Source organism: Ixodes scapularis, unplaced genomic scaffold, assembly GCF_016920785.2.
Source record: "Ixodes scapularis isolate PalLabHiFi unplaced genomic scaffold, ASM1692078v2 PGA_scaffold7__128_contigs__length_106722199, whole genome shotgun sequence".
Lineage (NCBI taxonomy): Eukaryota > Metazoa > Arthropoda > Arachnida > Ixodida > Ixodidae > Ixodes > Ixodes scapularis.
Genome location: NW_024609882.1, coordinates 24,495,792 through 24,508,863, shown reverse-complemented (window position 1 = coordinate 24,508,863; position 13,072 = coordinate 24,495,792). Strand labels below are relative to the sequence as shown.

General features: G+C 48.3%; 2 protein-coding genes across 2 annotated transcripts; both read left to right on the top strand.

The window, feature by feature from the left end:
• Positions 1–273: 273 nt before the first annotated feature.
• On the top strand, positions 274–7,722 carry LOC8031825 (ras association domain-containing protein 10). Its single transcript, XM_002407481.5, has 2 exons — positions 274–577; positions 6,449–7,722. Exon 2 carries the CDS (start codon positions 6,516–6,518, stop codon positions 7,617–7,619), a length of 1,104 nt encoding a protein of 367 aa, XP_002407525.4. The 5' UTR covers positions 274–577; positions 6,449–6,515; the 3' UTR covers positions 7,620–7,722.
• Positions 7,723–9,166: 1,444 nt separating this feature from the next.
• LOC8031826 lies at positions 9,167–13,058 on the top strand. Its single transcript, XM_029969481.3, has 4 exons — positions 9,167–9,457; positions 11,087–11,318; positions 12,077–12,231; positions 12,579–13,058. The coding sequence occupies exons 1-4, from the start codon at positions 9,379–9,381 to the stop codon at positions 12,824–12,826; spliced, it is 714 nt and encodes a 237-aa protein (XP_029825341.2). The 5' UTR covers positions 9,167–9,378; the 3' UTR covers positions 12,827–13,058.
• Positions 13,059–13,072: the final 14 nt, after the last annotated feature.

Here is a 13,072-nt window from a genome sequence, read left to right as displayed (position 1 = left end):
ATCCACCCCAAAATGAACGAGCTGAAGACCGTATTCTACACAACAGACGGTAGCACTCGACGCTAGCGAACTGACTGCGACTTGTGAAAGTAGTTCAGATCTCCTATAAACCACTCCAAGGACGCGATGTTTACCATGCATCTTCAGCAGAGGCTTAGCGACAACGGTGGATTCATCGCCCTTAATTATCGGCGCCAGACGCGCTTTGTTATCTCATTCACACGGTCTCCGTATCAGTGCCCGGCGTACGGGTCTGTTGTTGACTCGGTGCCCGACTACCGTTCCTTTACCGCCGCACTCGTGGACTGAATACGGAACCAGCTCGAAGTCAAAGAAACCGTTTCCGAGCAACTAGCTCGAGGTTAACTTGAGAGACGGCGAGTCGGCGGAGCACGGTCATCAAGGACGGGTTGCCGCGATCACGAAGCAGAGCGTCTCTTCACAGTTGACGGTCGCAAGTCAGGCGCCGCTTTCGGGGATGGTAGCAACGGCACGGAATCGTGGAAGATCGATTCAGGAAACTATATATGTGCTCCTCTGGAATCGGCGTCGTCGGTGACGGTGCACGCTGGCGGAGGTAAGAGGGCGGTTTCGAGGTTTTCGAGCTTCCTCCTTCGCGATGATAGGGTGCGATTTGTCATGGAGCTCTATCGGGTCGATTTTTATGTTTCCTCTTTTTTTTTTTGCTTGAGTCTCACGATATTCTTTATTCTCTTTAACTTGTGGTGCAGACTCGTGTCTCCCGGATGAGCGTTGGAATATTTTGTATGAAGTATATTGCGGCAGACAACGACTTGTCTTCTATAATATAGGTCTCACGTGTCTGAAATGTCTCATATGTCTCATGTTTGATATGTCCCGTAGGTCTGATATGTTTCATGTGTTCCATATGTTTTCCATATGAGAGCGTCGCCCGCAATATTTAACGACTGGATCTCGTGCGAGTGATTAATGACGTTTTGAATAATCATCTCTTTTTCGAGGCACGCAGGAACAATACACTGAAGCCTAACTAAATGAAAATAGTGATGACTTCCGGGGAATAACTTTTGAAGTCCTTGCAAAAATCTATATTAGAAAACTAGGCAAACTACTGTACTAGGTAGTCACTATTTTTGTGACAATTTCATTGAATATATATAAACTTATAAATCTGGAAATATATATAAACTTATAAACCTGGAAAGTTATGGAGGTACGATGGAGAGACTGATTGTACCAAATCTCGATTTATATCGCTTGACATGGAAACTTCCATTGATATTAGGGATTTCTAGTAGACCCGCGCGTTACAGCTTTTCGTTGCTAGCGGGAGCTCGTGCCGTCACTAATTAAAGCATGGATTGAGCACGCGCTCGCTAGGCCCGCAATCTGCATGCGGAGTACGCGGCCTAGAGAAGGATTGTTTATTTACTGACAAGACGAGGCCCACCTGGTCTCAGAGCAGATTTGCTACTTCTCAAAAAAAAGGAAAGAGGGGAGTGAGGTTGGGGACTGGAACAAACAAAGGGGATAAAAAATACTATAAAAAAAAAACAACAAGTACGCACTATTTATATCAAAAATTAGGGTAGTTTAAATAAGTGAGTAGTAGAAAGATAATTAATCATTGCGTTCATGGCCCTATGTATTTTGTATTTGTGTCACTGCGACTTAAAACGCTCCTGTGCTAGCAGCAATGACCGCAGCTCGAGTTCAGCAGTCTCCGAACAATACGAGCCACTCGCAGCCACATATCCTAACGCGCTAGTCGGGTTCGGTGTAATCTTGGAACCGTACACTCGCGGCACGGTCGTTCGAGTTGCCCGCTAAGACCGGACGGCGTCGGTTGGCCCCGTTCTTGCGCAGCGGCCACAGCACACGTCGTCCAGAATGGAGCTGCGGGACACGGGACGCCGTGCGGTCGTGATGGGGGGAGCTTCCGCAGGTTGGAAGCTGCTGTCGTCGTCGTCATCATTGCTTCCTACCGCCGCCCATTGTTCTTTTGGGGCGACCTCCGCGGTGCTTTGTTTCGGGGCGACTGTCCGAACCGTTACGTCTTCTTTAACCTTTTGTTGTGGACGGCCGTTTTCGTTCCGCGATGGCAAGAGGGAAGGAAGGGCGATGCCGGCAGCGGGCGCTGTCCCTCGCTGCTTCGAATCACGCGAACGTGTCGGCGGCGGAGCCTTTGGTTGTTGTTGTTGTTTGCGGTTAGTTGGCACGATTGCTTTTCGCGGTCCACTCGCAATGCGACTCTATGATCCGTCCAGTGCGTGTGAACCAAGACCGTGAAGGAGTCCCCGGAATCTTCGTGGCTTGCGTTTTGTTCACATCACTATACGCGCCGCCCTGCCTTTTTGTCGCGGCAGTACGTCGGCGGAGGGATATAACCGTCGATAGAAAAAAAAAGTGTTGTGTATATGTTTATACGGCGGGAAGTAGGTACTCGTCTCCAACGGGCGTCTGGAGTCTACGTCGCCCCTAAATGAGAAAATCTACCAGTGCTGCACGACTTCTAGCCTGATATTTTTAAGGCCGTGGTCAGACTGTCGACACATCATACAAAAGACTGTCTCCAGACACGCCAAGTGCAACACATATGTGTGAAGCGAACATATCTTTCGAAGATGCCCGACGCTCGGCCATCATGTCAGCAGAGAAACTCCATGTGTTTTGTGTGATGTATATGAGCAGTGAGGGTATACGGCTTTACCTGCTTCATGCAGTATAGTGACACGCGACCGCTCGCGCTGCTATGTATGGTTTTTATATGAATTGAAATGGGTAGGGGTGGGAATTGCGGTTACCATAACGCAGATCTAGCTTCTTGTCGCGATAGCTGTTTTTCTTTTTTTTTTTTTTTTTGACGGAGGAGTATCGCAGCTACCTGTCACCATAGGGTTGCTAGATAGGGTAACTGTGATTGTATATTGAACGGCGTCCTGGAAGTCCGTTAAAATAACATCTAGCTTTGCTTTCAACGTTCAACTTGATCACACGAAGCGTCTGCATGCATATTATGGGGGCTACTCAGTTCTGATTGTTTTCTTTCAAATTTTCGTTTATCTATATGTGTCGCAATTGCTATGGGCTAGGTGTCATCTAAGGTCGTTCTGTTAAATTTGTACTTGTTCATGCTCTTCACCTAGGCTATTCATAAGTTCCACGTATGCTTTGTACTACATCCACGGGCGCTTAACTAATGACATTTGCGCAATCCCCTTTCACTGTTAATTTTTTTTTTTTACGATAACGATTTTTATTTAGTTAAACGTGTTCAAATCTTAGGGAGTCCTGTAGACCAACTCATCTTTACAAAGAAACCGGAGCGTCCCTAGCGGACGCCACCGGTGCCGCGCATGCGCGATGGAGTGTGGGCAAGAAGCTCGCCGTCGCCCATAAACAAACCATAGGAATGGAACGTTGTCAGCGTCGGTGTGAGGCTCGGTGCTCTTCTTCGCGTTGGAATTGTTGATATCACGTCTTCCTGGCAATGTCTGACTACTTTAGCGGCCTCAGCAAAATTAATGAGGCTCGTTACACTGCAAAACTTCGCGTGAATAATGTGACATGTGGCGATTCATTCCGCGTGGACGCCGCAGAACGGACGCTACAGCATGATTCGCATAATGAGATTCTGCTCGCTATTTTCAGTCGCGACATCGCTGGGGCTGCAATACCGTGAACCGTAGCTGAGATGGTCGACGTCGATACTAAAAAGCGCAAGCAGAATCGGACCTTATCGGGCATAACAAGTCGGTTATGGCCACGGGTAACAATGATAAACATCTCCCTGTATCTACTGTTTAAACCGAGCCTACTTACCACAACCAACCTTCAAACTTAAAAGTTTTTTGAGACCTCCACTCCTGATCGGAATTACCGGGTCAACGTTCCGTTTACGGGCCAGCTGTCGTTTGAGCGAATAGACGACAACAAGCAGAAACGTTTGAAAGAGCAGACGACAGTTCGAACGATCAGGCGGGCGTTTGAACGTGAAGACGCACTGAACGTGGTTCGCTGGTGGCCCGTACAACTTGGTGGTTTTCACGCCTTCATGCTGGAACAAACCAAATAAATCTGACGACCACAAGTATCCGTCAATTCAACCCAAAGTGCGTCCTGCACAGGCAATCGTGGTCCGACGGCGTCTGGTTTTCCTTTTTCACGGCACATATTCACGTTCTCGGACGAACCGAGCAGGCAGAAAACACGTGAAAACTGTCCTTCAAAACTTTCCCGGCTTTTTTGGTATAGCCTCAGCAACAGCGTTTTGACGAGAAGGCTGGATTTTGCATGGTTTCTTCCATAAGAACACAGAAATGCCCGTCCCGCATGGTGATTTCTGGAGACTTCCGCACACAGCTCCAGACCGGAAGTGCGCCCGACGCGCCTCCACCGCGCCGTAACGTAACAGAGCTTAGTTCGTGTATATAAATGATCGAACAATTTCATTTTGTTTTGATACAAAAAAAATCTAGAATAAACAAGATAGCATGAAGCATGCGAGTCTGCAAAAGGGTGTTCAACTTCAAATGCAATCTTCGCTAAAAGTCACAACAAAAAAAGCTCGTGTCTCGTCTAGGCGTTAAAGGGAAGCTACGGAGCTTCTTGGAAAAAATGAGTTAGAAGTGAATTCTAGTGTATTTTTACCCCGTGAACCCGAATACCCAAATCATTTGCTGCGTAAGTATTGTTAAACGCGAGAAAAACTCGAAAGACAGTCGCTGTCCATGACGTCATCGACGGCTCTTTTCGCTGCCCAAGGCTAGGGGGGCGGGGCTTCAGCCATATTTTGAAATTGCTCTTGTAACTCTCCGGCGCGTCGCATTGAAATATAATTTTGATATCTGTTATTCTAAAGGCCAAATGAACGCAATTCAAGCGTTTTTTCTCAAATGTAGAAGTGCCCCATCTTCCCTTTAAGTAATATGCGTTTCACGGCATTGTGCCGGTGAAGGTGGTAACTTCGTGGCCTTTGCCAAGACCTAGTCGTGCACTGCCTGTTTCTGCTCAAACAGAGAAGACTTTGCAGAAGATGCAAACGACTTTTGAAACTTGGTAAATGCCATTCGGGTTTCGGTCACGCATGAAGATGTCGTCAGTAGCATTGTGTAACTTGCGCAAGTTGATCATTGTTGACGAAGGACGTGAAATACAAGTTTCTCATATTCTTGCATAGCTTTTTTTTTTTTTCTGTAAATAAATATAGGATCACGTCCTGAAAATATTTTTGCTCGGAACTAACCAGGTTCAGTTGACTTATCTTTGTTGTTTTATTAGTCGCAACGTATAATCGGTAGCACTTATTGTTTTGACTGCGATAATTTGGGATTTTTATATTACTAGAATAATATGCATATTGTTTATAATTATAACCAGCCTTCATTCGGCAATTCTTACTATTTAATTTTGGTAGCTTGATCCCTCCTCATGCAATGCTTTCGTTGGAAGTACCTTTGAAGCACAGTAAACTTAGCTAATCAGTATGTGTGCCCGTAATTTTTTTTTTATTTCACAAATAAAAAAAATAGATTTCTTTTTTTTATATATAACTCAAGGGTCATTCCAGCTTTAAATACATTCTAATCCGAATTAACTAACGAAATCAAATTTTTAAATCAAACCATATTAATGTTTTTCTTCCTTTTTTTTACGAAGGCAAGGGTTTGGTTGAATAATTTGGGACCAGAGTTAAAAACCAAGAAATGGCTATAGCGTGCGATACTTAATTCACAGTTATGAAATTTGTGCGTAATGAGTTATCATAAAGACTCACTCAATGAGGCATATGATAACACAATGAAGGCAGATGTGCACTAAGTTGAAGTAATGCTGGAATAAAATATACGATGAAAAAAAAGAAAGATGTTTACAGCACCCTGTAACGCCGAATTAGAACGCAGCTCTTGAGGAGGAGGAGGGAAGGGTACTGAGGGGAGGGTATACCAATCCTCCCTCCCCCTCCTCCTCCTCCCCCTCCTCCTCCTCCCCGCGCGGTGCATTATGGGAAATGTCCGATAATGCACCGCGTGGTTACGCTGACGGCGACGCCGACGCCGCTCAAGCCGGAAATGGTCGCCTAAGAGCTGCGCTCTAAAAAGGGAACAACATGCCGAACGTTTAAGACTCGATAGCTCGAACCGTATTACATTATTTAGTATACGGGAGCTCTAATTTTTTGTCATTCAGAAAATGACGTAGAAAGGGTGATGCACGATTTTGCGTTTTTTGTAAGTTTTGCCGAGCACCTTAAACATTGCTGAAAAAAAAAATCCTTTGTCGGTTACGCCCAGTCAAGAGTGATTATAGTCTAGTCCAATAAATAAGCGATTTCCACACCGATTCATAATAACGTCTCCCTCGCGATGGCCGCACGTGCAATTGGGTGTTTTCGCCAGTAGAATTCGATACTAGAAACTTCCCCTGTTTTTTCGCGACAAACGACTTCCTCCTCGTCCCCTTGCAGGTCGGGCAGCAGTCTCCACGGATGCCTAAGCCTCACTTGGTGATCGCTCCAGGACCGGACCGCAGAGATGGGCACCGAGATCCCCGTGTGGGTGGGCGGCGTCCAGAAATGGGTGACGGGCGTCGGACGTCGCACCACCTGCGAGGACGTGGTCCGGGCCCTCCTGGACTCGTGGCGTCCCGCCAAGTGCTCATCCACGAACAGCGATTGCCACTACGCCTTGGTGGAGCTCTGTCAACGGGGTATCGAAAGACACCTCGACGGCCGCTCGCGAATCCTCAAGCTGTGGGCCGGCGACGACGTCAAGCTGAGCCTCCGACGTGTGAAGCCCCTCCAGTCACCCTGGTCGTCGCCATCTCCGCCCACGTCTGACCCCTGCGCGGCTCATTCCCGGCACAGACGCCGGCATCGGCGGCCCTGCGGCTCGAGTTCGACGTCTTCGAGTCCGTCGCCCTGCCTCTTCAGGACAGTGCATCCGCGTAAGTTATCCGCGGCGCAGGAGGAAGGCCGCCAGGTAGCAGACCTGGTCAAGAGCGTCATCTGCCAGGGAGAGACTTTGGAACGGCAAGCCGCCCTGCTGGCCCGGAGAGACGCCGAAATCGAGCGCCACGAAACCAAGATGCACGCGCTTCGGGTACGGCAACTAGGGCCCGACTACCTCCTGGATGGCTACCGACCAGAGTCTGAAGACGAGTCGCTTCAGACTCGGCAGACGGCGGTGGCGTTGTACGAGCAGCTGCTCGACGTGTGCCGTCGCATCGCGAGCGAAGAAGAGAAAGTGCAGCGGCTGTCCAGCGAACTCCGTGAATGCAGCTGGGAGCAAGAGACTCTTCAGCGCACCGAAGACCGGCTGACCGCCGTCAGACAGGAGTTGGACCACCTTTCGGAATTGGACCGGTCGCAGCAGGAGACGATGGAGATGAGCCACGGGTGTCTCTTGAACTGCGATCGGGTCCTAGCGGAGAAACGGCGGTGTCTCGGGCAACTTGAGGAACAGCTGCGTGTCGCCGATGCTGAAGCGATTCACTTGCAGATACAGCTGCAGCTTGAGGACAGTGTTGGTTCTGCTGGACGGTGCTGTTGCGATGTGACGGACTCGAGTTCGGACACTGGTGTGAGCTCGATGCACAGCTGCGAGGAAGGGGTGCGGGCCCTGGACACACTTGTGTGAGATGCAATCCTTGTTGTGTCTCTGTTGGATATGCTGACTCTACGACTGTTTGCGTGAAGGGGAGAGCGTTCATGACGGAAGTAAAGAATAATTGTGGTTCTAATTATGATGTTGATGTACTTTCCTGCGCAGAGCCAAAAGCGTTGGCTGGAGTAAATTGATCGTTCAATCATGCTCTCGGTCATGCGTGTGTTGCGTGATGATTATAACGAACACTTGACCTTAACAAATGACTTGACAATGAAATTGAATAGAAATGGTGCTGTGTACTTTGATGAGTTAATACTAATTTTAAAATTAGATAATGTAACATCCCCTTTTTATGAACGAGATAAAGAACACAAATAGGATGTTTTTCAAATATAAAATTCAATCATCACCGGCATATGGCGTAAGCATTGTTTTAATATTATTTCCGAACATGGTATAACTGCATATTATGTAAGTTTTTATGGCTGGCTGTGCTGACCTAAGTTGCTAGAAAGTGTTTTAAGATATATCAGGGTTACTTTTGGTATTTTTTTTTTTTTTTTTTGCTACAACGTCAGCTTAATAAAAATGTGGTTAGCAGAGTTACATACATGAATCGAGGAGTCGACCAAGACACGCTGAACTTTGCTCTCAATATCAGTTACGACTTTAGAAAAAAAACGTTTGTTACATAATAAGTCTACACCCCGGCCGCCGCGGACAGCTTCTCTCGGTTAGAGTGACCAGTTCAGACATAGTAAATTCATATTAGCATGATTGCACCCACAAATCTTGCTTAGAGGAATTTCCGGTTGCCAAACTCAGAAACATTGTTCTGGTGTTTATACCTCTAATCAGATTCGTTAAATGACCAAATCAACCAACTGACCATTAAGGATCCCGCGTCGACTCACATATCCTAAGGTGTCCTTCAGTTCTGCCTAAAACCACCGAATTTTCTTCTGCCAAGAGCCAAGACCTAAGAAGCATATGAGGGAGGCAACACCCAACTTCGCACCACGGCCTCCTACTTGAACGTGATTGGCGGTAGCTCTTCCCAGACACACTGACGTCAGACAGCTGCGTGGCCAATCACCTACGCTCTCCCGACCGAACCTGCCGAATAACCAGAGCACGGATGGCTCAAGCGGTGACCCGGGAACAACAAGAGAAGACCGGTGGGCCGCCGTCCCAAAGTCTCAAAGCTAGCGATGCCGTTGATCCACTTTGCTCATGATCGTCGGCCAGGTCCGGCTAATCCCTTCCTTGCGCGAACCCACGCCAGCTTCGCCGAAGGGCAGCGACACAATATCGGGGATGAAGCATAGATCCCATCTCGGGCCTCTGGCCGTAACGCTTCGTCGCTCGCAGTCGGAGGATTTATATTCATTTGTGCCCCCGGGCCGGCGAGCGCGTGAGCTGTGGGTCGCGACTCTTTGGGCCATCCTCCTCCCAGACGCCTCCAAATGGGATCACAAGTTTGCCGGACGCGGGGCTTGAACACTCAGGCGGCGTGGGCAACGAGCGTCTGCACTTTGCCCAACAGACTGCCTATAAAAGCTCTCCGTACTGTCCACACGGTGGCACAGTCTTCTAGTTCACCTAGTCCGTGTGGTCGGGCGTTGTGGTCGCGTTGACTGTAGTGGGCAGGACTTGTTTCGTTGAAGAAGGCTCTTGTAGGTCTCTTGGTTATACACTTAACCCTCGACTCAAAAAAAGTACGGCACGGTTTGGAATCGGGAAGCGCAGGTGGTGTTTGTGTGACGAAGCTTCTTCAGCAGCGCTTGAAATGGGGGCGAATCGCCAACTGCTGATGAGGGCTTTCTGGCTGCAGCTGCTCTTCAGTACACTGACCCTCGGAGTTGGAGGTAAGACTTCCTATTCTTGGTGCCGGCTGTCATGAGGATCATGGATCAAGTCAGACACACGAAGGCTTGTTTGCCCGAGCGCTCTGAGGAAAGCGGCACTAACATGACACGAATATAAATATCCAAATAATGACAGAAGAAAGAGGCCTAGTATTTACTCGTTTAGTTGTAAGATATATTCTACCGTTTACTGGAGTCGCTCATACTTTCTGACAGAAAGGGTCGGGACTAGTAGTTTGCAGTTTGATACATTAATGTGTATTATAAACGCGGAGTATAGTTCATCGACTGGGTGTTCATTTCCACTATTTAATAATAGAACCTTAGTCTCCTTGTGGAGTGACTGAGTTTTAGTGTTGGCCTGCCTACGCAGTGATCTGACATGACTTGAAGTTCGCTGCAGCTATGCAGGTTCTGAAGCTGGAGACAACCACGGCGTAAAAGTTAATTTTTTAATTAATGTTACTCAGCACTCAAAGTGCTATCTTCTTTAATATGTATAAAGTCAAATATAGTTCTACAATAGGTAAAGTAAGGTTTGGGGTAATGAAAATTTGCAGAAGCGAAATATACAAATAAATAAAAGAAATGGGCCAGTTTCTGAACGGTTACAATTACCTACTTCAGACAGCCATTCATTGTGTGTGTGTGTTTGTGTGTTTGTGTGTGTGTGAGATAGTTTTGGAAGCGCGAACTCAAAGTTTCGATGCAGTACACACTCACTTTAGTAGAGGCTGATATGGCAAAGGCATTGGCACAATGCGCGTTAGTAAGAAACCAGGTTTGCAGTGGTGCTATACACTGGCTAAACGCATTATTTGCATCGTGAATCAGTGTCTGCGTACCTCGCAAGTGAACTAATCTCGATACCCAAAACACTTAACGTTTAAGTTGACGTTTCCGAGCAAGATATTCTCTGGTTTTTGAGAACGCGAACGGGTGGACAACGAACAACCACGAACCTCTCATGTTTGTGGTTGTCCATTGTTCACCTGTTAGCGTTCTAACAATCGAGAAAATATGTTTAACCAACACGCTTTCCGGATTCTATCTATGAAAATATTTGTAATATTGGTACGGGCGTTTGAAGTACGCTCGTATATAGGAAAGATACTAGTATTACAAAAAAATTTTAAGCAAAACCTGAATTTATTATACATGGCCTCCAGTACGTTACGCGATCGCACCGACCTCTTGGTCATTAGAAAGTTTTAGTAGGTCGTTCCGATTCCCCTGATAACGACACCCGATAACGATACGCTACACGCACAACGGCGGCGTCGGATCACCGGGTATCGTTATCGGCGTCACCGGAAGTATCTACTAAAACACTCTATTTCTGGTTGTTCTTGATGAGGAAAAACCATTCGGTGGGGAGAAATGTACGGTGCCGAAGGTGGACACCTGCTACCGTGGACAACATGGCCGCTGGCACACTGCTCGCACATCATACAAGGGACACAGTGTTCGCTACAGTCATGAAGACATCATTATCTAGGGACACGCTTTAACCATATTAGAAGCATGCTTGCTTCATACATCTGAATGCTCAGCACTGCAGTAAGGCCGCCACAATGGCCGCTGATGTGACGCGAGGTTTCTGGTGCGATATGTGTGCACGTTTCGCAGGACACGAGGCGTACTACGAAGAGGACGGTGGCCTCTGGGGTCCTTCCGAAGTGAAGCGGCAGGGCCTGATCCCGTTCCCGAGGGTCGGGCGGTCGGCCGGCCGAGACCTGGGTCGTGGACCCGAGGAACTGCTCACCCTGGACACCGAGCTTGGCTCCGACTGGGCCTTTCTGCTCCTACCCTACAAGCGACGCAGCAACAACTTCACGCCACGCATTGGACGCAAGCGAAGGTATATGTGGGACCTGAGGCTTCTTTCAATGTCCACGTTTCGGGGCTGGGATTATCGTAATAAATCTTACGAAATAAATATGTACAAGAAATTATGCAGCGGATTGTTGAGGAACCAAGCAACACGTAAGCATAAAACTAGACGAATCGGTCGGTGCGACATTATCTTAATTTTCGTATTCCGACCGCCCGTCCCACGCACCCCTACCTCTTCGTCCTCCTTCAAACGCAAAGCAGATTTGTATTGTAGCACTACGATGTAGAGATAGAGAGAAAGAAACTGAAGGTTTGATGAGATTGGCACTGCGTGCATCAGGCACGTAGCCAAGATTTTGTTTCGGGGGGGGGGGGGGGGGGGGGGGCGCTCATGACAAAATGCTGTATGAGGGGGAAGAGGGAGAGTAGGTCCCAGCAAAATGGAAGATTTCAGGCCGGAGGGAGGGGGGGGGGGCCGGGCCCCATGCCCCCCCCCCCCCCCCTGGCTACGTGCCTGGCGTGCATATATTGTGAGTATGCTGATGACATAGCGCCAATGAGGATCAAAAAAACGATTTGGGTGAATCATTTCCATAAAATCCCGAGCGAACGCCCACCCCCAAAAGATCGCCCACCGCATATTTCTTCCCCTTAATCTCTTCACCGTGAGATTTTACGTCAGTCAATCAATGAAATAAAAAATCAATTAATAAATCAAATAATCAGTCAATCAGTTAATCCTCCCACCATGAACCCACACGTGCGCATTCGTCCCTCTGGCAGGTCCGTGTCCGAGGACGGTGGCCACGGGGACTCCTCCGACATGCGGGCGCTGTCTAGGCACTCCTGGCCGGCACTGGACTGGTCCTACCCCAGGATGTCCCAGCAGATGATCCCCGTCCCCAGGAACGGCAGGGGATCGTTCGTGCCCAGGCTGGGTGAGTTCCCCTGACGAAACGTCACGCATTTCGCGGCGTGTTGAAAGTCACGATTGTTAGAGTCAATGACGGTGTCGCAAACACTCAAAGCCGCTGTCACTACTGATACCTCATAATAAAGACAGTTGTACAACGGTCCTGCCACATTGGGCATACAAACAAATGTCTGCCGACATGTCGGCGAGTAATTCTCTCATCGTGTTTGCAGTGAACACCCTGTGTTTTGTATACTTTGTGAGCAGTGTGCCTGCGGCCTTAAGGTACAGAAATAAATAAATTAGATAGATATACTTGAACGTATCTTAAACACGTTTTCGAATAAGTGTTCGGGTCGCATTCTGCTGCAGGCAAGCGAAGAATGGGCTACGACGATCCCGAGTCCTGGGACAGCAGAGAGTTCTCGGCGTCCGGCGATCCGAAGCGAGGCTCCTTTACACCTAGGATAGGCAGGGCCGCCTTCACGCCTAGAATAGGCAGGACCCCGTTTACGCCGAGGATCGGGCGCAGCGGCGACTCCAACAAGGACACCATGTCCAACGACGACAAGGCTCAGTCAGCATCGGGGTCGGACTCAAATTCCCGCTCCTCTGTCTGATTAAGAAGACCTAGGAGCCCAAGTTTCTCTACCGCGAGGGGAACAAAAAAAGCCGATGCATGCTGGAGCCTCTTCCATCGAGCAGCCAAGCGGATCATCCCGTGGATAATTGGAAGATTATCCAGGACCACGGGGCTGCGCTGAAGAGGCTCGAGGAGGAACGCATCACGTGTGTTGTGTTCCGCGTTGCACACCTGCTTGGTATTATATGAATAAAGTTAATTTAAAAAGATACTTTTTTCAACC